The 27,626-nt window shown below is 37.5% G+C and overlaps 1 protein-coding gene across 9 annotated transcripts in view; it reads right to left on the reverse strand.

The window, feature by feature from the left end:
* Window positions 1-8,561: 8,561 nt before the first annotated feature.
* Window positions 8,562-27,626, reverse strand: part of BICD1 (BICD cargo adaptor 1) — a gene marked incomplete at both ends in the record, with an annotated part of 163,907 nt that continues 144,842 nt past the window's right edge. For 4 of the 9 annotated variants that reach the window (XM_080627481.1, XM_080627482.1, XM_080627480.1 and 1 more), the window contains one exon: window positions 14,625-14,672. In XM_080627481.1, coding sequence (XP_080483607.1) covers window positions 14,625-14,672 — 48 coding nt within the window. Of the gene's footprint in view, window positions 8,729-14,596; window positions 14,683-26,533; window positions 26,725-27,626 lie in introns of those variants that run through there. The other 5 variants (XM_080627476.1, XM_080627475.1, XM_080627474.1 and 2 more) reach the window with 5 other exon arrangements.

Here is a 27,626-nt window from a genome sequence, read left to right on the forward strand (position 1 = left end):
AGTTTACAGACCTCTTCTACCTCTAAAAGATGTTTCTGCCATTTAGTCATGTATAGGGGGATAGAAGACCTGTGTGCTGTGAAAACAGTAGCTCTCTTTCACCTGTGATTATAGCCCTTTCCCATCTCTGTGAAGGGGAACAAAATATTGGGCCCACATCCTCTGCATTCAGATTTTGGTCTTCAAAGCAGCTCAGTACTCACGTAGCTTTCCATATTATATTCCTAATGTAGTAGATGGCTTGTTTTAATACCTTAACCAATATGCCAGCATCAAATAGCAAAAATCAGTTTAATTGAGAAAGCTTAATCAACACCCAAAAAAAGTTGGCAGCCCTCTCCAGGTAGGGAATCGTGTGAATTAATTTTAAAGGAGTCACATGGAGAATACTCCTGGGGAGATTCTGACTTGACACAAAAGGAAATTTTTTCACAATGAGAACACTCAGCCATTGGGATAATTTCCCCAGGGAAGTGGTGGACTCCCCAATGCTGAACACTTTTAAGATTCAGCTGGACAGGGTGCTTGGACATCTAGTCTATGTCATGCTTTGCCAAGAAAAGTTGGACCAGATGATCCTTGAGGTCCCTTCCGACCTGGTATTCTATGATTCTATAAACTGTATTGCTAATTATTTCCAGAGTTTCCTGGTAGCTCACTTAAGAGGAAAGGACTTCTTTTCCCCCCTCATTTGGAGCGTTTCTACAAATAACATTTGCTCAATCATGTATTATTATAACAATAATTTAAATGTTTGTTTTTTCTCTAAAACCACCTACCAAATCTTATTCCTGAAGTTGAATATCTCCAATATGATACAAGAGAATTTATAAATAATGGGTGAAATGTGTGTTTTCTAATATACTGGTCTAGTCAAGAAGGAATCATTTTTGTAAAGCTCAGTATTTTTTACTGGGTTATTAAGCTTCTGCTGAGTAGTCAGCTATGGTATTGAGCCTTATTTTTGTGCAAAGTTAGGAATTTCTTCTTTCATGCAGGCAATCAGTCAGACCTTCCACTGAGAGGAAAGCAGTTGTGCCTATGCCTTTAGCATACACAGATAGCTGAAAGCTGGCTTTATTCCAAATATTTTTCCAAGGATGCACATAATTATTATTATTTATTTTAGCTCAATTTTCCTTCGTTTTGTTCTTTATATAAAATCTTTTCTACATTGTCACTCACAAGCTGCTAGAAGATGTGGATGTCAGGTCCTTTGACATGGCCCACTTCATAATTAGTACCTCTGTTCTTGCTACTGGTCTCATGAAATCTAGGTTTCAACATTGCTCAAAATTATGTAGTAAATTCTTGTGCTCAACCTGATTTGCCAGTGGCCTGTCAATGCTTTGTGGTGTTAAGAGAGTCAAACGATGGTGCCTGCTGCATTTAGATATAACTCGGAGTGCTCTGTATTTCTCTAAGTGTCATTGCAGCATTTATCAAGGGTGATATCCTGAAAAAAAAAGACTTGCAGTGGCAGTCATTGTAAACTTTAGTTTTGGAATCTTTCCTATTTTCATCTGGTATATTTTATAGGAAAAACAATAGTTCATTTGTCAGAAATTACCTCCTGCTCCAGAACAAGGGGTAATGGTGCTTCTCAGGGGAGTTGTTACACAGACGTTTTATTTGGAAACAAAACATGTATTTTTTGGAGTTTTTTTTTTTTTGCCCGGACTATTTCAGTGACCTTACTCATAGCATTGCCTCTCAGAGAGCTGCACGGGACCAGCTGAAGGGATGATACAGAGGAAGGGAAAGAAGCAACATGGATTAGAAATTTCTCAAATCAACTCTGCTATGAGAATGGTCACACAAGGAGCAACCCTCTGTGAAACTGCTATCAAAACAAATACACTGAGGAGAAGAAGCCTGGTCCCTCCTCTTCTCTTCCGCTCCCCCCCCCCCCCCCCTTTTATCTCTTAGAAACTCTTTTAATTTAAAATCAAAGGGGAGGAACACTCAATGTCAGAAAATTCTATCATGAGCAGTCATACTTCTGCTAAAATGATCACAGAATGCTGTTGCCAAAGGCACTTCCGCAATAAACAGAGATAAGGTGGGCGACCTCCCCCTGCTAGATGAGAAAAAGGAAGGAAAGAGAGAAGTGGGAAGCACCTCTAGACAAGTAACAGCTCTTGAACTGCTTTCTGTCACCGTGTACAAATCCTGTTACTGTCCAAAGCACCTCTCCAGCCAGCCAAAACCAAATCCAACCCTCCAATAGTTCCCACTGAGCCAAACACCCCAGTGGGCTTGGAGGTGCAGTCCTTCCTCCAGGCTCTTCCCTTTTCCTGGCCTGTTCCTAAAAGCAGGACATTTGCTGCCCTTCAGAGACTCTGCATAGCAGCGAGGTTCACCAGAGGAACTGCAGCAGCTACCTGCCTGCTGGGGCCAAACTCTCAGAGCAGTGCAGGACTGGCTGCTGGGGCAGGATTTGGACTCCCTTGAGCTGAGAACAAGGCTCTTCTACAACGGAAAAGGATATTTCTTACTTTAAAAAGCAGGTAGGATAGTATGGTACACTGTCCTGTACACAGCCCTACCAAACCAATTTTATGCTGACTTCGGTTCTTCCTTTGCTTTCACATCCCCAGAGGCTTGAGATTTGCATCTTACAATGCATTTTTGTACTTAGAAGACTGTATGTAGATGTTGCAGCATTTCAGAGGTTACTCAAATCTCTTGGAAACACTATGTGGAGAGCTAGAATTTTAGTTTCTGCTTCAATCTCAGAACACAGAGGAAGCACTTTTGCTCTGATTCCCTTTTCATTTAATATTGATTTCCATTAATTTCTTGTCTGATACCTTTTAAACTTACCATTATGGATCTTTAAGAACTAAATAAATGAAAAAGTATTAGCCAAGGCAACACACTGCAAACTGATGTAAACAGAAGTAAACGAGACAGCATGGCATTAAATGAACAAAAATGGCCAGTTTATTCACTGGAACAGTTATGCATTACACTGTAATTTTAATTGGAACATAAAGATGTAAGAATCAGTATATTGTCTTCTTTTAATTATTTTCTTCAGCACTAGAGTGTTTTTCCCAACCATTTGACTGCATGATCATATTACACATGTACAAGCACAGACTTTATGAATCCCTCACAAGGCATTAATCTAGGATTGTCTACAAGGACAAGGAAGAGTTAACATGGGAATTACTTCAATTTTAAAAACAAATGATGCATTTTTGGAAACAAGAATTCATTAACTTTTTTTTTTTTTTTTTTTGCTTTTAGCATAAAGTAGCAACAAGAAGAATTTCCAATATTCAGTCTTCAGCAAATGAACAGATATACTTTTATATTCTTCACCACCTAGAAACACTCTATCATTTAACCCCAAGAAGGCAGGACAACGTAATATCAATTCAACATAGGAGTAGCTGAGTTATTACAGCAGTAAACATACAGTATACAAATTTGTGTTTGTCACAAACTCCACCAAAGTTAAAACTCTTTTGAAAGGAACACAGCAATCTGTATGATTTCGTTAGATACAGAACATCATGCAAATGGAAACATTCAATAGGTTACAAAAGTCACAAAACATCAGTTGGGTTTTTTTTAATTGTTTACAAAGGATCAAGTTAATTAATCCTTTAACAGTCAAACCACAGGGCAGAAAATCAATAGGGCAATAACTAATAAAATGGACTTAATTTATCCACTGGCATAGAACACATAGCCATATCTGTGAACAGGAGGGGAAGAAAAAGCTAGATTACTCTTATTTCTTCTTCACAGCTGATAAAATAACTCAGCTAGCAAGCCAGTCTACTTGAAACTTTTATCAATCGCTTGGAAATCAATTGATTTCCAAAATATTTTTCAAATCCAATAACCATATATTCAATAAAAACTGTTCAATTCGGATTACTAATACTGAGAAAAAACATACACTTTTCTACACTGTCTTCTACAGCAAATCATGATAATCAAAACAAATAGAGAGCTTAGTAGAAAAACATTTTTGAAACACAAAGCCCTGTCACCCAGGGTCTGTCTGCACATTAACTCCAGTCATAGAATACAGGATTTTTCCTTTACTTTTTGACAGTTTTCTCTTGGTTGCCATTAGATTTCACATAGGGGATTTTCAAGAACTCCACAGCAAACAGATTAAAAACTAATGACAATTTAAGCCACACACCTCCAAATGAAAGATACAGACTCTCTGTAATCATCCTCTTGCCTTTCTAGTAGGAAGAATATGCAAATCTATCAAGAAATAAGAATTTTCTAGCTTAGTTATAGATATGGAAAAGCTACACGATGTTAAGAATCTCATGCACGCATTTTACATTGCATATTAAGATGTATTTGTGCCTGAAGGCGAAAGGCAATTGCTTTTTAGTTTCTTTTCCACAGGATGCTTAATTATACAAAAAAAAAACAAACCCCAAAACCAAACTTGATGGCTAAAAAAGCCTGAATGTTGTATATCCCTTTCAGACTCACTGCACACACAGCAAAGGAAAACTGAAGAAAAGTGATGACTGGAGTTTTTAAAGAGGTAACTATAGGAATTATCATACTTCAAATGTAAAACATCAATGCCTGCCATTTTCACTTGAAGATTTCTGAAGTACAAAAGAAAGAAATTTACTGTAACCTCAGTGAATAGGCATCTTCCACCAAAGAAAGGAACAGACCTCAGAAGGGCTGATATAATACGTACCTTATGATGATGATTAATCCAGCTATAGTGGAAGTGGTATCACAACTACTGACTTTGGCATTGCACGCTGAATGATAAGGTTGGTATCAAAATAGGGCCCAGATTCAGGGATTGTTCTTCCCAGTGTGATAAGGACTGGGTCATATTTTATTAGCAGCTTATTTAAGTATTTCCAACATAACTATCGTGAGCACCTTCATAGGTGAGGTCATATTTTGTAAGTGAGGTTATATTTCATAACATAGTCTCCTTTCTGTCCACACTTAGATATGTCAAATGGCTTAAAAAAATTCACAATTTTTTTTAAAGAGAAACTGAAAGTCATCTTGGCATTAAAACCTGCAGCGTTAATTACAGTTTCATTTTATAAACCCTACTGTATAACTATGATTACATTAATGTACTGTGAAAAATGTGGATGGAGAAAGCACAGAGATGCCAGCCTGTCAATCAGATCAATCAGAAAGAACATCACTATTGCCTTCATTTAAAAGGCAGAAACTTTTATTATACAATAAGCAAGAAAAATGGTAATATTTTCCTCTGTTTATCTGACTGATAGAAAATATATTTTCCATACTATTACATTTTACAAAGTACTTATTCATCCTTCTCTTTCTCCTATTTATTTTTTTTTTTCCTTTTTCCCCACACATTTCCTATAAACTGGATTACCAGAAGTGGATCATTTCACTGAGCAGGGTATACTTTTTCACTACATCCAAAAATAAAACCCAAACCAAAATGCCTCGGAACTGAACAGGCTATTCCAAACACAAAGAAAATTCAAGGCCATCATAGAGAACAAAAGCTGCACTTCAGATACAAAAGTCAGAGCAGGATTTAAATTGCTTCCCTACTGTGTAGGACACATTTCAGCGTTTCTGAGTATACTCAACCATTACAAATATATGTATACTATTTTTTTTATCTTTAAAAATCAGAATAGATTTCAATACATCATAAATTAATTTTAAATGGGCAAAATATAATATTTTGCAACCCTTTAAAAACCTGTCTTTTGTTTCTGTTCATCTGCCTGTAAATATTTCCTACAAAATCTCTCACAAAGTTGTATGTTATCAATCATTATATAATAAAGAAGAGTTTATCATCTCACGTTCAAGATATGTATTTTATTTTGTACTGGTTAACTGACAAAAGCTGTCCCAGGGACCTACACAGTTTTATAACTGACAATGCAATAACTACAGCCATTTGTACATTAAAGTTGGTTTGTTTCTAGTTCTCTTACATTTCCAACACTTGAGTATTATTACATATAAAAAATGTAAATTGAAAACTTAGAAATGAAAAACTTTAAGCTTAAGAGAATAAAAAATTTAATAAACCCACTTATTTCTATAAAATGGGGCCACAATTTCTGTATCATTGGATGCTGTTCCGTAACTCTTGATCCACATGAACCTACTAGTACAATGCTTCAATTCCCAAAATTGCTCTGCAAATCACAACTGGAAACAAATATGTTTCTAAACAACTGTTCCAATACAACATTTTTCCAAATAAATTTGTATCCATATAGAAAGGAAATGTATTTCACTGAATTCCTTTTTAATTTAACTTAAATTCAGAGAAAATGCATTTGAGTTGGATATGAAAATAGGAAAAATTATTTCAAGTGCAGCCTGCAGTAACTATATTCAAAGTGCAATGCAAATTCTTTTTCATTTTAACAATCTACAGTAGCTGTCTTTGTTGGACACAGATGTGGCCACTGTACAATATTCATACACCAGTCTGACAAGGTCAGGAATTTTGAGATGCTTTTTGAAGGCAGCATTCACCTCAGACTATTATTTTTTAAAAAATCAAAATAGCAGCTAATCTCAGTGTCAGACATTATGATAAAGCTGAACAAGGTTTCACTTGACTTTTCTATGACAAGACAACACATAGGTTAAATATGATACTGAATAGCAATGTAAATGTATATGAGAAGAGTCATGCAAACTGCATGGAAACTGAAGTCAAAACACTGCCAAGTGTTGTCTGTTTGATCTAACCAGAATTGGATGTCAGTTTGTTCCTATTTTGTCCACCTCTGAATGTTTTGTTACAATAGCTGCTTTGCCAAGGTTACACGACATACGTTGGTGATGACATAGAGTATTTGTATTTACAGCACCTTCATTACTGGTACTAATGATTTGTTAGGCACACTGAGTGGTCACCGATTCTTTCCTTTGCTGATGTTTTGTTTATCGTAACATTTGGTAAGCGCTGTTACTAACAGAAGACGGACTTCATTTTCTCAGATTCAGGCAGAATGTGAAAGAATTATTCCAACCACACCTGCAGCAGTGTGTTTTTTTCCCCAGATGCTCTGTACCTTAGACTGTACTGTGTTTCCCACCTGCAGGTCAAACGTGTGCTGCAGAGAAGGAATAAAGACATGGAAATATCTAAGCCTCTCTTCTGTAAATTAATTAAGGCCACCTGACAAAGCAAGGAGTCTTCTAGTTACTAATAAGTAGGCAGGTAGGCAGTACTGCAGACTTAATTTTCTAGCTGATGACCAGAAGGGAAGCCCATAGACACTTAGCCCTACTTAGCCACTGGCCTTGCTGTCAGGTACTGTGCAAAATAAATATATCTATCCTTGATTTTGTTCTGAAACTCAATACTTTTTAAGATGAAACCCAGACATACTCAGCTTTTACAGGAAAGAATCTTTAACTAGGAACACTGTGCACTGTTGCAATAGAGTCTGTGTAGCGTAGATCACCTGAGTATTTGTCATAAACTGACATGAGCTAAGGTTCTGTGTCTGTTGATTTTTGGCAAGGAAAGAATGCACTACAATATTCAACAAAGTCCTACTAACTTTGATCCACACAGTTAACCCTTCTTGCATGAATTCTTTCACCACAGAATACCTCACACGAAATGCATATGACTTCGCCATTCATACTAGCCTTTCAAGGTAAGGCCTCAAGCTAGTACCCTGAATATGGGAGCGGGAGGAAAGAATGTTTTTAATTAGCACACAGCATCTTACTTATTTTAGATTTTCTTTCTCAGATACCAAATAGAAAGTAACCCCAAAAAACAGCACCAATTCATCTACTTGTCTGAAATGCAACAAAATAATTACAATGCACGCAAACAACTGAAAACAACTGAATACATCATCCTTTCATCTCCTTCTTAGGCTTAAAAATTATCTTTCAGTGAAGAACTAGAACAAAACCAGAAACTAGTGTAATAGGAATTAAAAAAACAAGAGCATAAACAATATCAGTGCAACAGCAAAATATACAGTCACTGCTAACATTCCAATTCAACCCATTTCCAACACTTCTGTGCAATAAAAATCGGCCATACGCTGGCCAATGCAACAAGCCTCTTTTTAATATTAACACAGCCATTCCTCACTTAAGCTATTCCTCTTATTTTTAAAAGTAATATCAGTTAAATACAATTCTCAGAAAAAGAAAAAAAAAGAGACTGCATTTTATAAACACAAAAATCTGGTGCAAATAAAGTAAGAAATAAATATCACACCCTTAATGACAGAAGGAAATTTAAACTGGTTCCTATGGCTGAACTTAGAGGATGTGAGGGCAGAATTTTCGTAACATACTTTTTTTAACATTGGCTTAAGTCTCTCATTACTTCAGAGCTAAAGCCAAGCAGCTGGGAGGAACATTTTTGTCAAGATGTTAAATTTCACGACACTTTAGTTGTGATGGCAAAGTTCGAATACAATCAGAGGAACCATAAAAAGTCTTCTTGGTAGGTTGGGCTCTGTGCTTTGTGTTCTTCTTCTCAACCTTCCCTCAGTCGCTGGAGCAGGGGATATGAATCCAGATTTGTCAATGCAGCAACAAGGCAGGATTGTCTACCCGCTTGCTGAGAACAACCCCAACCTTCGTTGCACAAACTCCACTCTGCATTTTCTCTTACGTTGCATATGAAGATTAGGGGTAAGGAGGAGGTTTAGAGAGACAGTTGAGAGGGGCACACTGAGAGCTGGAATGTGGCTGCTCTTCTGGAAGAGCATTAGGACTGAAAATCAAAAAGAAAAGAGAAAACACGCTTAAAATACATGGCAAACTTGTTATTGCATGTAAAAGGTACAGGGCTGGAAACAAACTGAAAAAGGGGATGAAACCTCATCTCTAAATCTGTATCCTCAGTTACACAGTCTACATAAAGAAAATCTTCAGGGCACACATTCAGTGACACCTGGAAACATACGTACATGGACTGACACAGATATCCTGCTTGCCAGTTCATGTACACAACTGCTGTTTGCATGCTCTGACAAAAAATGCTGTGTGGAGAAATGAATGCATGGGCAAAGTGGGAGAGTGAATTTGAGGGACAAAATACAGGTGCCATCTTTATGAGAGCATTCAAGATTTTCTATATGCAACTGATTGAAATGAAAGACAGTGCCAGTCTGGAAATCAGGTCTCATAACTTTGTGAAAGTGTGATCTCTTACTGAATGTGATCTATTTACTAGTACAATCCTACAAATATGGTGTAACCTTCATCAGGCAACGCAGCCATTACATAGTTTGTAATTAACACTTCCAAAAAGGTGTGGGGGTTGTGTTTTGTTTTCTTTCCTTTTATGCTGTCTGAATCCTTTTCAATTCTGTCATATACTTTTATCATTTATTTTTTTACGTACAATTTGTCTGATAACAGCATCCACCCATTAAGCCTCTGTCAGCAAAACATATGGGGCTTGCATAGCAGCCCAGCAGTGGCAGCACAAAGATAAGGGAAAGCTGATACAAACACACCCCACTTCTTGGTTCCAGGGTGCTCTTGCTGTAAAGCTTCAGGTAATCATGTTTGCTTATTTAAAGGCAGCTCAGCAGTCTATGCTACACTGCAGTGGGCAATGTGGACACAGCTTAAGTGAGACCTGTATGATTCCCTGAGCCTTAGCCTGTCCTGTTTTAGAGAGTGAACTTCAGCTCAACTTTCCACGTCAAGCTAAGTGATAGCCATTAAACTTCCAAGTAAAGCATGTGGCAAAACAAGATACCAAACCACAATGCAAGTAAATGCAATTTATTAAAAAAAAAAATTGTTCTTTTCTTCTTCTGTGTCTGGGAAGAGATTTTTTTTCCTAATGCTTCAAATGTTCTAAAGTCTTGAAGTTATTCCAAGCTCAACAATGTGATATATGGCAGACAATCATTTATAACCCTGTCTTCAAGAAAATTTGCCTTTTCCATTTTCCTTCTTTAGCAACTGTGCTATTACATATTATCTCTCCAGCACAGACTATTGAAGTGTTGGCTGAAGGAATGCAATTAGTCTATTGCTGGAAATGAATCAATTTGAAATGCCAGAGGTATTTGAAAATCTGACACTGGAAATGCCAGGGGTGCAGAAAATGCCCATAGTTCCACATTTAGCATTTACTTAGGGAAACAAAGAAATGGCACTGCACTTGCTTGAAAACAGAAATAAGAATGCACCATCACCATTAAAAAAGTAGGTGGCAATGTCCACATTTTCAAGTTAGAGAAGCCTAGGAGACTGTAACCACAGGCATTTTAATCCAGCGGGAGCTACAGTCCTTGCACCTCTGGTCTTATTTGAAGACAATAGACTTAAGTTAGATTCTGTTTCACATTCATGCTCCTGAAGATGAGTTTTCTGATTGCAAAATGGATGGTGAGAGTGGGTTATAAAAGCTCAGGACCTCACAGGCTTTGTTTTGTGCTTAGCTGAATAGGTCAGTTTCAAAGTGTGTAGTGTTATGGACTGAATCCTCAATTTACATATAGATTTAGTCTAGCCCTAAGCACCTAGGCATAAATATTTAATCTAAAATATTTTCTTGAAGCTTAGTAGTTGGACTTGTTTAAAAACACCAAACCTGTCTTCTCTAAGTAATTTCTCCAAGGCTGTAACTATCCTTTTCTTCTGCCATATCCTCCCACATACAGATGGAGATACAGCATCTAAAGAAAGATCTGAGTGAGATCTTTGCCTGCTCCACTCAAGTGAATCTGTGTCAGGAGTGACTGCAGCTACACCCAAAAAGTCTGCATTTGCTCTCAAACTTATCCACTCATCAAGAGCCAGCTCCTGGCTTCAACACCTCCTAAGTTTTCAAGATAGGCTTAGGAGAAGTACTAGTCTTAAGTCCTCTAGAGAAGTGAAAGCTAATTAGAACTTTAACATCACATTTGGGGAAGACAAACAAGGAGGTGATCATGTTACCCTACAAAAACTGCCTTGCTCTGCTCCCTTGCTGCCCCATTTATTTTTTTGAAAGACATCTGTAATTGTCAGAAAGGAACAGAAACTCGACAGACATTTTCCTTGCTCATTAGCAGAGATGTGTTCGTCTTTTGGTGTTTCCTTTCCAGCTTTAAAAATAAGCAATACAAGATGTTCATGCTCTGAGGGAGAGGACTGGTGAGGAAATGGCCATAATTAAGACTAGTTACATACAGCAATGGCCTGAAAGAGGACCTCTTTGAGACATGTGAGATTCTCCTCTATGCAAATATGCACAACCATAATAACACTGTTGTCATGACTTCAGTACAAAGTCAGCCCTGACTGCAAATACTGCAATACAAACTATCCCAGACTATGTTCAGATTAGGAAGCACTGTGTTTACAACTATATTAGTTTTCATGGTAATTCTGTGTTGCTTCTCTCTTTGAAATACAAGCACATTTCTATGCACAGAAGAAATGTAAAACTTTGTCTCACCATTCCCCTTTCAACCCTTAACAGATATTAGGGTTGTTAGGAAGAGTAAAAAAAAAATTACAAGGTTAACAGGCACTTTTGTAGCAACATATCTACACCCATCACTTGCAGCCCCAGTAGATCTGGGTCTTTTCCTAGAACTGTTATACCATCCTCTCTTCAGAAACACAATATATTCAGTTCATTAATGCAGATTACCATAGCAGTATATAAACAAAAATTGTATCAGAATCAGCAAGTGACACACGGCATTCAGTGTACTTTTTATGGCAGCATAAGTGATTGTGGCAGCAGGTCCTGGAGCTGAGCTATCAGGCATATTGACAGTCATGGGCAGTAGAGGGTGGCAGGTAAGATGAATAACACAAAGCAATAGAAAGAAATGGAAGAACCTGAAGCTGTTGACTATCAACTAGGAACAAGGAAGAACATTGTTACATGCCCCCCATGGAATATGTGCAGCTTTTAAAACATTTGGTTTGAACAGACATTTTTGTAAACCTCTTTTTAGAGGCTGGTAACATTTGGGGATCTATTAATTCAGTTGCTGAATACAGTCTGTGTCTTTTTTTTTGTTAGTATTAATGTCTGGTTTTAAGCAGCTATTTTTTTCCCTCAACACTCAAAATGCTAATCATGTATTTCTAAAATCATTTGGATAGTAGCATGCAAAGCCCTTTGGTGTTAGCAAGTAAGCTGTTGTCTGTCTTAAAGATGCCATTCACATGCAATATTATCTGGCATTGATTGTAAAAACACAGCAATGGCAAATATAATCAGACCAGTGATATTGTCAGAATGCAACCATTTTGCATGCAATAATATTTTATGTTATTTTTAATTTATAGCCTATTTTATATGAAATTAAAGCATTACTTCTTATGAAAAATTAATATTAATTTCATTTGCAATATCTGTTTTGGGGAGTTTGTTTTTGCTTTTATTAATAGGTAACTTGGGTCTAGAGTTTGGCCTTTGATATGAAAATGAGATTGTCACTGAATTTGACATAAACCTGAATGCAATCTAAAGACAGACATGCTTTTTTTAGTACTGGATGATGGAAATATTTTAGTCTTGTTCAACATAGTCCATCAGGCAGGTAGCTAGAGATGCTAGGAAGGGTGATCATCATACAGTAATTTTCAGGTTACACCTAGATTTGGTTGCTTGCCCCATACTCCTGGAACTAGTAATTGAGGTGATGCATGGAAGGCAGAGTGAGACTTGCATGTGTTGTTGAATCAGTTTCCTTAGAAATGCTCTTAAGAAAAGTTCTCACAGACTCTCCAGATCAGGTTCAAGTTGAAATATGCAGATTTAAACAAAAAGGCAGATGTATAGCAAAATAAATTGACTAGATGTGTCCTGGAGTTTCATTTGGCTTAAATCTGTTCATAGCTTATCCCGTGAGGTTCACCAAAGCTTACACACTGGAATCACAATTACTAGAAAATCCAGAGTTACACAAGCTCCACTTAAAATTCAGTATAGATAACGGATGAGAGAAATCTCTCTGTATTTGATGTTGAAGTTCAGTGGGAATCTGTGTTGTGGTCAGGCATATTAACTAGTTTGAACACAATTAGATGTACTACAGGATGCAGAAAACATCTGTGTGAACTACTAGTCTTAACAAGCTATTTAATTCTGGGTGAAATGCCACTGAGAGGTCACATTACTGCAAGAGTAATGTTAGACTTAAAAAACAAGCACACCTCTCTCTTAAAATGGGTGACTTCAGGGCTTGGCAGAGCTTTAATCTGCCTCATTTAGCATCACCATGTGATTGAAAGCATATGTGTCATACCAGGAGAGATTGTCAGAGGACAAGGAAGGGCAGTACAAGCTTCTGTCTTCTTCCTCTGCTGGATTTTAGAAAATCTGAACTTGATTAAGTCTGAAGCATTCTTTAAATGCCTTCAGATTTTACCCCAAATTTCAAATACTTTAAATAAAGTACTCAGCAACTTATGCCATCATGCATTACATCTGTTGTTATGCTTCACTACTCTACAAGGCTGTGCATCTATGTGGCTGAGGCAAGGAAGCCAACAGTCTTAACATATCAAAAAGTGTGTTGTTTTCACTTCACCAGAAGAGTCTCAGACTGCTGATAAAATCCAATAGTCATTTAAGAGTCAGTAGTTCAACTAAGTATAAAGATGCTATTTGTGGGATGACTCATCTGAATATTTTTAAAATATTAACCATATTTTAAATTATTATTATTGTTTTCCATATACCATGGCTTTGATTTGGAAACATGGCAAGAAAAGCCTCTTGGGCAACACTTCCAGCTCTGGTTGTAGCTAATGAGGACTCCCTAGCTCAGGAAGGATTCATGGACAAACCAGAAAACCCTGAGACTTTCCTTTGGATGTTAGCCCTTTCTGTGGGTTTGTTTGTAGAACAAGTTAATGCTTGCAGACAAATGTAAAGCAGTACTAAATCAAGTAGATCTTCCATTCTATGTAGGGCTATAGATCAACTTGGTCACTACAGATCAGGCTAAGGTCTAAAACTAATGTAACATATTTGAATGAAAATATAGGCATAAGTGAATACATGCACAGAATGTACTGTGAACAGATAAAGTACTGTAATCTCTTTTTGCTTAGGTTTGGGTTTGTGCCTTGATTAACGCAACCATCTCAGAACCATGGTTTAGCCTTTGCACCACCTATGGGCAAGGACACCACGAATGTACTTTTAACAACAAGATTAAGAACTGACTGCAGTGAATCTGAGTCTCTAGGTCAGGGGGAGCTTTCTGAGAAGCATCTACTAAAATCTCACAAATGCCTTTAAAATGCCACCTTACAAAATGGAAGCCTACACCTACCCCTAAAATGAAAAGTCCCCCATTTAATTAAATCTATCAAGCAATAAAATAAAATCATTACTATTTGACATCATCAAAAACTGCATAAAAAAGACCAAATAAGGACTATAAGATGCAACTTCACATTCTTTTCTATATTTTAATATGGATGTAAGTGCATGAATATTGTGATTCACATTTGTACTGTCACTGCAGAAATCATCACCATTCCTCAAGTTGTTAAAAGTTTGCTGTTAGTGACAAAGTGTAGCAAAGAGCTTTTGTATAAGGAAGAGGAGGGGGTTGCAGACCTGCATGCAGCTACATGCAAAGAGAAGAGAGTTAGTTAAGTTTACCTGACAGTCTGGCAATCTGGCCCCCTGGCTAGTTGTGAGCCGTGTGGCGGTATGGAGGCAGCAGGCTGCTGACAATCTATAAGAAACTGATAAATTAGACATATATACAGAGAGATTACAGAGCAAGGGGTTAGTAACAGTAGTACACAGGCTAACCATCTGATGGAGAGATTTAGTGAGGAATGCGTTCTTGGTTCCTTATTTGACAAAAACACCTTTTTTTCTGATAGTAATAATATTAGTTGTTGCCTTCTTTTTCTTTTCAGAAGCAGCAGTGGAGACATCTTTTGTTTGTCTTCCCTTAGCATTCGCAAATTTTTGTTTAAACAGACAGCAATAATGGCTGTATTCAAAATCTGGGTTTAAACCTTGTACTTCTCATTCTTCTGCCGATGGTGAACTTGTTTTGTTTACAGCTAATATAAAAAGCGTCAATGAAGCTACTCAAAATTTCCTCCAGAGAACTTACATCCATATAACATTAATTATAGATGCCATCTCACTATGGCCTTTGATAAAAAACTTGCAAGAAAATTTTTCTGACTTCTAAATTGTGCTTGTGAGTTTGGGTTTTGTAGGGAAAAGGAAGAAATTGATACAGGCTTTTTTTTCAGTGTTCTGTCTAGATTACTTTATCAATTCTCTGCCAAAGCAGAGAATAAATCACTTGCAAAGCTGTATTCCAGTTCTTAATTGATTAAATAACAGTAAAGCCAAATAATCCTTTGCTGCTATGTTTTTACTGTGACATTTATAATATGAAGACAGCTTAAAACTCAATAATATTTGTGTGACTGCATGAAAGTAGTTGAACAAGACGACACCGCTTTCTAGCTCACTAGTTTCTACCAAGATTTCCAGATCTCAAGATTTGCGCATTTTCCCTGCAGGGGTCTGGCCTTTCATTCCACTGCCTGTGTGATTTAGATTGTGAGACAACAGAGTCATCAGGGTCCTTTTGAACATTAAATCTATGGGTGAAATTCTGACCATCTGGAAAACTACTGGATACTACTGGATACTATGTTTTGCCTCCAGCAGGGTTTGCTAATCTATCATCCTCTCCGACTGCTTCTACCTGATTCTCAACCTGACTCTTCAGTGGAAAGGAGTTATTTTCCCCTGAACTTTAAAAATGAGACAACTCTGTACTTCGAAATGTACTTGGAAAGAATTTGATTTTGTGTTTTTCAGTTGGTTGCTACTTAAAGCTCAATACCAGTAATAATTTCTCTTTACAACACAGATGTTTTTGAAAACCCACTTCTATTCTTTGTCTTAATCAAGTGGAAGAATGTGCAAGTAATTTGCTATTTTCTTGAGTCTTGAGATGACATCAGGTACACCAAAGAGCAACCCACCTTCCTAGAGACACTGAACATCATATACACTATAGTAACATTTCCTTTTCATACAAGCCCAGAGTGCTTCTCCCTACTTACTACAAAGATCTGTGCTGACCTCCAGTGGGTGGAAGCAAGTGTACTCAAAGACACTTTGTCAGGCACAGGTAGTGCTGGCACCATTGTGTCAGAAAGCAGAAATCGAATTAAAGGGTACTGTGCCATTTTCTCATTTACTAGGATGGTCACTATCGTCCTTGGTGCATCTTTTTAGCAGAGGAGTGCAAGATCTTGCAATGTGTTTGAGCCATGAATAGAAGGGTCTGTCATTTCAGTAGAAAGCTCAATTAAAAGAAGAGATGCCTGGGGAGTACAAAGTACAAACTAGTTTGTAGAAGTCCAAAGCAAAATCTTCCTGACAGTTTACGTAAGGTAGTCAGTGAGAAAAGGAATACAGAACAGAATGCTGTGTGATAAAAAGGTAAGGACAGGTTTCATAAATACAGAAGAAGTTGTTCCGACAGGCTTTTCCAGAACAACACAAATATCTGATTTATGATCCTATTCTAATACCTCAAACATCCTGTGAAGATTTTTATGATGCCTCTTCATCTGCTACATTTGGCAGAATGCATGAATAGAGCACCAGATTCTGCAAGCATTATGCAAGCTGGATAACAACTATTTGATGTGAGCAAACTCCCTCAACTTCATGTGAAACAACAGTTCTTTCTGGCACCAGCAATGCTCACACAGTGTGCCTTGCACTAACATCAGTACAAAATCTAGTGATCCGTGTGACTTAAAATGGCTGAATCGTCCTCCTGCATCCTCCAGTAGTGAAATTTCTGAGGATTATGCCAGAACAGAGCTAAGCAGAATGCATATGGCTTACATATACGCAATTCAAATTCAAAGGAGCTCTTGTCTACTTAAGTCCAAGAAACTGTGCCAGAGCTAGATTTATTCCTTCTGTATTTAATCTTTTGAAGTATTTTGGAGGGTTTATAATGCTATTCCCTAATGTCATGACAATCATAAAATGACATTTTTTTACACTGTGTTAAAAGATGAAAACTAGCAAACAGCATTCAGTCCTTCCTTTCTATTAAGGAACTTCTGCCTGTGCCAAGTAAATGTTTGTTTCTTTCTGAAATGCTCTGCTGAAGGTTAAAAGTTTCAAAGATGCCTTTACTGATTTTGTGGTTAATGTCACATACTACAAAAACAAGATAAGAAAGACATGCTCTCTTTTACTTACAGAAATAAATAAATAAATAAATAAATTAAAATTGCATTGGAAGAAGCCTATTCCCAGGATTTTTCACATCTCCAGGAGTTTCAGTTGAGCTGCAGAATGAAAGGACTGTTTGTCATTTGTGTAGAAAACACTTAGAGAATAGGCACAGATTATACTTTCAGTGTTTCTTCCAAGACCACCACAAAAATGATTAATAAAGTTATTAAATACAGACTATCTCATTTTTCCACCATCTCCAGTTGCTGTGAGGAAATAAACTACTGGGGATGGGGAGTGGGCTGGCTGATCACTTACGTCCTTTTTCATTCTATGAACCTATAACAAAGAAATGAAGTTCAGTGACCATTTCAACCACAAAAGGCAAAGAAGAGCTATTGTACACAAAAATTCATATGCCAGTTTTCACTGAATTATGCAGGTCTTGAGTCTGTAGGGATCCTGTGTCAGTATCAATGTTCACCACTGCATCTGTTGGAGCTTGACTTATGCTGTATTTTAACATCTGTTCAGATGTTCCAGTTCTTAACATTTTAGCCATTAGCTGGCAACGGTGATGTAAAGGGCTCGGAGATTTCCTCTCACAGAGTAGCCAGTGCTGATTTTCCTTTGGAATCTAATGCCTAGTCCTAACCAGCTCCTGATGTAAGAGCATTAGAAATACCTGTCTCAGAGAAGCTACATCTGCTTATATGAGGACTGAATGTGCTGCTATAAATTATCTGCTGAGAGCAAATCTCACCAAAAAAAAAAAAAAATAAATTTCCTATACTTCCTTTTGACTCAGCCACAAAACCAACACATTTCCCCCATGTCACAAGGTGTACTCTGCCCTCCAGTATGTGAACTGTGTGACTCTTATCAACGCAGGCCTGCTTAACTGGGTTATTAGTGCCTAAGAGATGGGCATGCCTTCTGTTGACATCAGCAATGTCCTCAGTGAAAAAACTACACACAAGCATTTTCAGTCCCATCTGCTCAGGACCCAGCATACTTCAATGAAACATTTCAGCACATTTTGACACTCAGTAAATTACTACTCTCTACACAGTGCTGTCAAAGACCAAGACTAGTAAGAATCCCAAGAAAAGCATTGGGGATGCTCAAAATGAGTAACTGATACATAAAATACTTTTAACTGCATCTAGTTCAGTTACTCAGTGGAGAACTTTCTTCTCTTTAATCTGAAAAAGTAAAATTGAGAGTCAAAGAACAAATCAATCAAACATTTTTTACAGGTAGTGTTCCATATTTTGTATTTCTGATACGAAAACATTGGGAAAAATCTTCTTGGAAAAGCTGTCAAAACACTTACGGCAAAATGTGAGATTGAGGCTTTTCCAGTCTTTTAAAGGAAACTCTCCTTAGCATCCTACTGACCACCTCAGGCCAACAGGAAGTCCTTATTTCCTAGCTAAAAGGTTTTGAGTTATCTCACTTTGTGTCATACTACCCAATGTCAACTGAACCTGCTCCATAAAGTATGAGGAATTCAATAACATGTCTATGAAGATGTTATTGACAATTATTTGTAAAGAGAAGCTGTCTCCATTTATATGGTAATGAACTATTTTCTTCCTCAGGATGTCCATTTAATGGGAAGTATGAATGGTTACTAGCATGAGTCAAAAGTATTGGGCAAATAACAGATCAGTAGTCCTCTAGTTGCGCACAGGCAGAAACAAGTTGCATCACAGGCAGAAACATGTTGCATCACACAACAAATCTTACAAAGACAATAATCAAACCTTTCTACTCAAAAGTGGGGAATAAGTAAAACTTCCAAACCCGTGGAAAAAAAGTAAGATATCAAGAAGAATGGGGCAGAGGGTACTAAAACACTCGGCCAGCTGGCTGAGTTGAGATTTGTAGAGATGCTTTCGAACTGTAATCTGGCAGGATGAGAAAAGTCCTAAAACAACTTATATCCAGGAGTGCTGAGGACATAAGTTTATACAATTAGTTTACTAGCTGATTTCACTTTTAATTTATCTCTGTGTTATGGATGCCAAGAAAACTTTGACCTTCTTCAAGGTCAAGAGGAACTTCAAATGGTAATGGTTATTGCAAAGAACAGCTGGTGAGAGGACAGCTGTGGCTTACCTTTGGAAAAAAACACAAACAATGGTATAGGTCAAAGATTAGAAGAGTCTCTCTCCCTTCTCCTACTTCCATGATCAGTTTGGGATCTGCCCAGGGTGCCCTATGCACAGCCCCAGCTGGTCAGTCTGGGTGCAGCTCTGTGTTTCTGCAGACTGTCCTCAGGAAATGATTACAATGGAACAATCACACAGGTTCCACATGAAGTTTGGCTGGCCTTAACAACCCCGATTCTCTCACAGCAGGGCTGACTTGGGCTATTCTGGCCTGGGGACAAAACGGTCAGCACAGGGAGACTGAGCTGTGTTACAGAGCCATTGTATAGCTCTGTGACAGCCAGACATGTTCTGGCACAGCTAGCATGCAGGCAGCCTAATAAACTTCACCAAGTACAAATTAGCTCCTTCATAGACATTTTTCAGTACCCACATTCTCTGGGTTTTCCCACTGAGTTTTACCTCTGTTTCCATTAAACTGAATAAGAAATCATTGATTGGAGGTAAAGAAATCTATCAACCAAGTATCAGTTTGGCTTACTTCATAATAAAGCTGATTTACTATGAAATTTCTATGTCAAGTCTTGAAAATAGCCAGGTAACTCATATCTTGTTATTCAGATAAACTTGGTGTCTTATGTTATTGTTAGTTGGAGAAGTTTCAACGACGATGAATTCTTCCACTACTTATTTCTTAGTCTTCCCCAAAATTGAAGAATAAAGTTTAAGAGATGTAAGCAGGCTGCTGAACTCTCATTGCACACAGAGCTGGAGGAATCAGCAGTATCTACATATTGCATTAAGACGCAATAGGCCAGCAGTAGGATGCATCTAAAAATCCTCGCCTCCTATCATCTCCACGTGTTCATTCTTTTCCTTGCAAAGGTCCCACTGTTTCTACATTTCCGAGCTGGCAGGGGCTTCCTTCTGCTCCTCCTCCTCTCAGCTCTTTACCTTCAGGACAAGGTCAGACAGAGAAGACATAACAGAGAGCCTTCTGTTAAATGTTTCTCAGGAGTAAGAGCAGGTGATTGAGTTTTTTGGAACAGGTAGGGAATTTAATTGCTATTTTCTGATAGGATTTAGAGAAATGCTATCTTTCTTTGTAATTTTTACAAACCAATTCATGGAGCATTACTAACAGCTTTGTGCACTACCTGACACATTACACAGACAGACACGGTTTAGTAGGTCACTGATTCAGCGGGTTTCCAGAAGATGTCAGGTTTCTTGGCTATGTTCTAGTTAGTTATTTCTTCTATACAAGAGCTACACTACATAGAGTGTTTCCCCCTTATTTTCTTATTCTGCACGATTGGATTTCTACTTTCTTTCTCAATGTGAATTATGCTCAACCTAGAGAACTGTTCCACCATCAGTCCATATGCTTCAGCAGCAATGTGACTGCTATCTCAAAGTACAGTGATAAAGCTATATTCCAGCCTTGACCTTTGCTGTAACTCATATTAAGAATAATTAAAGTAGTGAAAGGCATTCTTCTCCAGTCACAGATTAAAAACATTAAGAGTTTCCTTATCACCTCTGTAGGCTTTTTCACACTTTCTATATCATGATGTGTTTATGTTATTTCCCAAATGTTTTTTGTGAATGTTTTAGATAATTCCTCATTAAATCTACTGAGATGCTAAATAATGGGTTAGTAAATAGCAGAAATGGAAATGGTAGAGGATGAAAATATATATTCAGTTCCTTTCTTTTATACACAGTTCATTAAAAGCACATTTAGAAAGGGCTGATGATTCATGAAATACTAAAAGACACACATTTTAAACATTTCAAAAGAGGAAGAAAAAGGCCTTAAAAATACAGAAATTGTCACACTTCTGTCTTTGCGTTTACCCGTCTTTCATGGAAATGTAAGCGTCTAGGAGACATTTCAGATGGCCACAAATATATCCACACCAAAAATATTTGCACTATTTTACATCTAAAGAAGTGCCTGATCCAAAAATTGAAGTTCAATGGGAATAGTGACTTTAATAGGCTTTGGAAGAAACACATTAAGGTACAATTATGAGGTTTCATAGCCCTAAAAATGCAGACAGGGACATACTTACAACCAGGGGTACTAGTCTTGATTAAAGAATTGCTGGTGAACTTACTCCATACATCACAACAGCCCAAGGAACTGCTCTATTAGAGAGCTAAAATATCAGGATGTCTAATTTAAACATAGACTCACTTCAGCTTTGTCTATTTTATGAGATGAGAAGCACAATATTGAACATTCCTGTATATCTGAAGGTAAAAATCAGTAAGTCATGAAACCACATTAAACCTTGTCATAAAAGAAGATAAAGACAGATGGGTTTGTTACCAACATAAAGATATTTCAATAGCTGTTTTAGTTAATTGATAAGACTGAATTCCAAAGCCCTAAATTTTCATAGAAAGCAATAAATATCTGGTGACACACCTTAAAGATATGATGTGTCACCTGCATACCTGATTAGTTAGAAACGACTAGAAGTCTAATAAGATTTTACTGGAGAACTTAAACAAATGATGCTAATATTAACCATTCCATCCAGCAATGACATCATAACTTAGATACAGAGATAAAAATGTCAATAACCTTTTAATGAAAATATACAACAGTAAAGCATGGATTTCACTGCAATCCTTTTTTTTTTTTCTTTTTCTCTTTACTGTTTTGAGAAAGAGATCGGGATTTCTATTAAAAATAGGGTTTATATTGGAACTGCTTTGTTTATATAGTGAAAAATACCCATAGAAATTAAGTAAAACTTGAAGAACTGCAGTGAATCCATGCTGTAATAGCTAAATTATATTGATCAGCATGAAATGTATGGTTTTGGTCTCATCAGTGGTAACTGGAAAGTTAAATGCAAAAGAGGAAAAGCATAGAGCAAAAAGGTCCTGTTCACAGTGGCACCAAGAGGTAAAAGTACATTTAGCCAGCTGACTTTTTCATCAGTTACAGCTAACTAATGTCCTTGGCAAGGATACTGTTCCAAATTCAAAACGGCCTCCACAAGGACAACGTACCATGCTTGAAATGGCATAAATATACAATGCTCATTAAGCTTAGTTAAATGAGCATATCAGATGCAGGACATGGCCCCGAGAGCAGAAAAATATATACATATATCTGTATATATGCACTAATACTGCTCATTAAACAATGAACACATATATACACAAATATGGCACATGTTTACAAAACCCATAGAAAATAGAACAATGCAGAACAAAAAGTGAACACAGATAATAGTTAATAATGATTGACTTATCTTTTTTGTGAAGAGCATCACGTTCATGTAAAAAGAAAAAATACAAACAAAAAACCCCCAAAACCACCCTACACCTGATTTTAAAAAATTCTGTTAAAAACACATAAGATCCTTTTTTCATAGAGAGGAGTGACAGATTAGATCAGTACTGCATGAGCCTTGCAATAGCCAGTAGCCTGCCTGATTACACAAACTCAGAGACATTGGACAGGTCACTATCAACACAAGTACATTCTCCGTAGATAAAAATACAATACATTTACGGCCAAGGACTCAGAAGAACCACCCATGGATCTCTAATGGTGCAAAGGTCAATTTGCACTCAGACTGCAAATTTGAGTTGTCAGAATGAAGTGGTGGGTGTTTAAAAAATAATGGCTCTGACAAGCTTGTATATTGCAGCTGCTTTGCATTGCTTGGATGAAGCAAATCAGACTTACCTGACTGACCAATTCAGAGCAGACTAACCTGACTTAGTTAAATATCATATGGATGCATATCTTATTTAGTAGTGGTGGCTTAGTTAACTGCTTTCCCTGCTTTTCAAGAACAAATTGTTTCACTGAATGTACAGATACATACATATTGTTCGTGAACTAGAATTCAGAATAAAATTCTGTAACACAAAGTTATCATAGAAAGAGGTATCTAGATCCTAGTTATGGTGATTTTCTTCTTCATTAATCTATAACATTAATCTATAACATTAATGCTTCACAAAGGAGAAGCTAGCAATATTTAAAACTGTTCCCTGTGTGACCTGAGCAAACATAAAGATCTACAAAGCATCCTCCTAGCAAAATTCAGATCTGAGCTGAGTGTTCCTGAACAGACTTTTTCCACAGTAATTTTAAAAAGAAGCTGTGCTTTCATCTATGTTCACATTTCTACGAGTCCTGCTGTTTCAAAATTGAGAAGTGCATAAAAAAACAAAGTTGAGGTATTTAATACTCTTATAGCAGCAAGGCTTAGAAATACGTGAGGAACTTTGTGACAGTGGCACTTCAGTTCAAAAGCAAAGCTAGAACTATTTTTGGCAAAATATTCCTAAATAAACAAAATATGTGCACAGCTAAAGACCTTGAATTCAAACCCTTTTCACCACACAATGAAAGGAGACAGAAACCTGCTATCCAAAGATTATTCTCCCTACCTTTCCAACTCTGGCTCACCTCTGCTGACAGCCGCTGCTGCAGAGAGTGGTGTCAGTCTTAGCCTCCCTCAATCATTTTCCTAACCCCTTAATCCAAAAGAGAGGAGGGGTAAAGACAGCTTCATTTCCTACTAAGAGCTTCTACCCATAATACCTTTTTGAAAATGCTTGCCCGTATCTTCATGCTGCCTAAACAAGATGAAAAAGCAAGAAAGAGGAACTGAAGACAAGAATCTTGCCCTACATAATAAATTTCACTTTAACATTATTTTAAGAAAAATATATAAGAAGGAACATGAAATTCTGTTTACATTTTTGCAGAACATTTCTGATAATCATATCCTAGATGCTGCACTTTGAAAAAGCTCAAAATCCAGAAAGAAAATATTAAAACAGCAGTAGAGCATATCCCTCATCCCTTGATGAGGAGGGAAGCCCAGACATCATATGGGTGAAATATTCACTTGAAGGAATTTGTTCCCAAATTTAAAAGAAAAAAAAAAACCCAATCAAACAAAACTTGTTTCAATCTAATTTAGGCTTCAATCAGTCTTACTCCACTCTTGAGGACACATAGAATCATAGAATCATAGAATCATGGAAAAGACCTTTACGATCATCAAGTCCAACCACTACCCCAGGACTAAACCATGTCACTGAGGGCCTCGTCTACACGTTTTTTTTTTAACACTTTGAGACGATGATTCTACAACTTTTCCTGGGCAGCCTGCTCCAATACCTGATTACCTTGTCTGTGAAGAAGCTTTTCCTAATCCTCAAGCCAAGCTATACTCTGCTCCATAGTGCTTGAATTTGGATGCTGCTCTTTTGCAACCTCTCTGATGAAGAAGCAGGTGCAGGTTGCTACATTTCTTGCTGGCTTGCTTGACTGCACAAATTATCTGAGAACAGAAACTCTTTCTGATATGAGGCTTTTAAACATTCCCTATAAAAACAGCAGAATAACATCCTTCACTCCTCCTTACTTTCAGGAAACAGATAATTAGACAGATGGCAAAAAAATCCTACTTGGTGCATCATTCCTTTGATCTTTAAATAACAGTGAGAAATCTTCCAGAAAATGTTAAGAACAATGCTGAAAAATTTCCTACCTAATCCTCAACCTGATTCTAACACGGGCCCTGTGGAATTTGAGTGCTTACAAAAATCTCTGGTTCAAAACTTTCAGTGTCTCAGGCTGAAACTAAGGCCATGTTATGACATAAAATTCTGACAAATGTGTTCAGAAAGACTGAACTGGGACTGCTGTAGATTCATAAGGAGAATTGCAACATAAATCAATAAATTCAAAGATTACATATTTTATCATTTTACTAACAATTTTGCAAAAAAGTAAATTGTGTTATAGCATAGTTATTTTTTAACTCATTACTTCCTCCAACCACTAAACTGCATTTACAATATATAGTCAGGGCTCTACACACAAAGGTCCTTGGATTAAAATCTGGTTCTCCTTTGCCTGACACTCTCATGGAAAGTACAAACACAGTTAGAAGAGTCATCTAAATTTTATGTTAGAACATTGCCATTTTTGGGCAAACTGGGGAGTTTGGCTGTATCGAAAACACAAAATTCAGTCCTTTAAAGAGATTCAAGTGTCAACCAGAAAGCAAATCATCCTTATTCTGTTGTAGGATAAAGAGGAAAGAATTCAAGAGAAACTGCCAATATTTAGGAAACAGATTCCTTTTGATGGGGTAGAAAATTAGCATGTGGCCTTCCATTGCCAATGGAATACCAAGGCACTGCTGAAAGATCAGTACCATTTATTTGACATATTTTAAAGGCTTTGCTTCTTTCCCCATCACAGCCTTTTTCTCCCCAGGAGCCAGCCCTTTGATTTATTTGCTGTAACGCTCCTTACGAAAATGTCTTGTTCAGACTCTGCAGTTTTACACTTGTTCTCTGAGTGGGTGTTACTTGCATGGCACTACTCAAAGGCAGCTGTGATATTGCTGGCACTGAATTAGAGAGATAACGTTCTGTAGGGTATTGCTCAGCTTTCCAGAATAAACATTTACCTGAGCAGAAACCACTTTATGGGTTTTAGCTTTTATATTTTCTACATATGGGGTTTTTTGTATGACAAATTTCAAAACAAAAAATGAAAACATTTACCACCAGGCAAGAGTGTGCACATTTAAAGGTTCTGCTCAGGCATACAAATAAAATAATTATCAGTTTGTTGTCAGAAGAAAGATGTCACAACCTTTGAAATGGCATGCCAGTTTGTATTTCCTTTCTAAGCCTTGTTCACAGTGGATACTACATTTTAGCAGGAAATGAAGAGCAAAGGCTTCCTGCAAAGATAAACTTCATGACTCAATTTATATAAACTAAACCTTCTGTGATTTTAACTTTACCCTTTAGAAAAAAACTGACTGAATCCTCCAGGGCAAGCAGAAGATGGATGTTGTGTAGGCTCCTGCACACTGCCAATCACTCCCTTGCTGGTCCTTACATATCTGACTCCTCTGTCCCATTTGGTTTATGACTTCCACGGGGGCTACCAACACAGCCACCAGCCTAAGCACCACCCAGGTGCAGGGGTGCAACCTCTGTGGATGCCAGTGGGACATAACCCACCGATACCACAGCAGGACTTTCCCCACTGCATCTGGAACCAGTTTGGGCTGCTGCCAGCAGAATGTCATCTCCTGTTACAGGAGGAGACATTTTGCTTTTCAGGTCTCAAGAAGATGCCCAAATTAGATTGCATCTGCAGTGCTGGGAGAATCCCCTGCTCTGCTAACCACTCAGCACCACATGCACCCAAGGAAAAAATGTTTACCTGGTGTGGCCACGGTTAACCTTTTTTCCTTGCTGAGACGGTGCCCATGGATGAATTCACTCATGGAAGGGGGGCCCCTCAGAAGATATGATTCTGTGGAGGTGGGATGAGGGGGGGCTCTTAATAATTTCTGGAGGTAGGTCCCTGAAGTCCTGGGATGGCTCTGATCACAAAGGGAAGGTGAGAATAGTCTTGCAGGAGATCCAAGAAAAATACATATGGAAACAAAAGAGTTTTACTTTAATTACCTTTCAAAGCCTCACAAATGACAACATCATGTTAATTTGCTTAACAGGTAAAAAACAACTAGTGTTGCCACCCCATGTCATTTCCACAGCAGGGCACCTTGCCTGCATTGGAAATCCTGGTTCATATTAGCGAAGGAGGGGACGAGGTTGAGCTATAACTCAGCATCCTGGAGTCGACATCTACAAGGATCCCTGAATGTTCACTTGGTTTTGAATTGTGACTAAAGTACACAAGAAAAGATAATGATTACGCAGGACTTCTCTAAATGAGAATCCTCTTCATCTTCAGAACTGCGGAGATCCCCACACCTGTAGAGCTTTGGCAGGGCAGTCACAAGAAAAGAACTCGCTGCTTGAACAGCAAAATATTTGCATTAGGTTATGAATGGCAGCCAACCCCCTTCAAAAGGCTGCTTGCTCCTATGTAGAAAAATTGATCTGAGTGAACATATCCATGTTCTTTTTGTACTGATAAAGAACAAGTAAGCACCAGAGCTTAACAAAGAGATGCAGTTTCTTTTGTGTTAAGCGCTGAAATGCTCATGGAGCACAATCCTTTTTTTATTTCAGATGCTCATTATAGAAAACCTCAAGGAACACTTAAGGAAAACTTGTTAAAGAAAATACATTCACACTGATATTAAAGACATACAAGATGCACTGAGACACTGACAGAATATAGTTCAAAACACTGCATTAAAGAGGAGGAAATGACATAGTGAGCAGGTGGATCGGAATCACATGTTGCCAGGCTTTGAATTTCATATTCATATCCCCCCCACCTCCTCTTCCCCAGTAAAAGTATGGAAAGAAAAAGAACAAAATAATAATAAAAAAAGAATTAT

Source organism: Psittacula echo (genome assembly GCF_963264785.1).
Source record: "Psittacula echo genome assembly, chromosome: 1".
NCBI lineage: Eukaryota > Metazoa > Chordata > Aves > Psittaciformes > Psittacidae > Psittacula > Psittacula echo.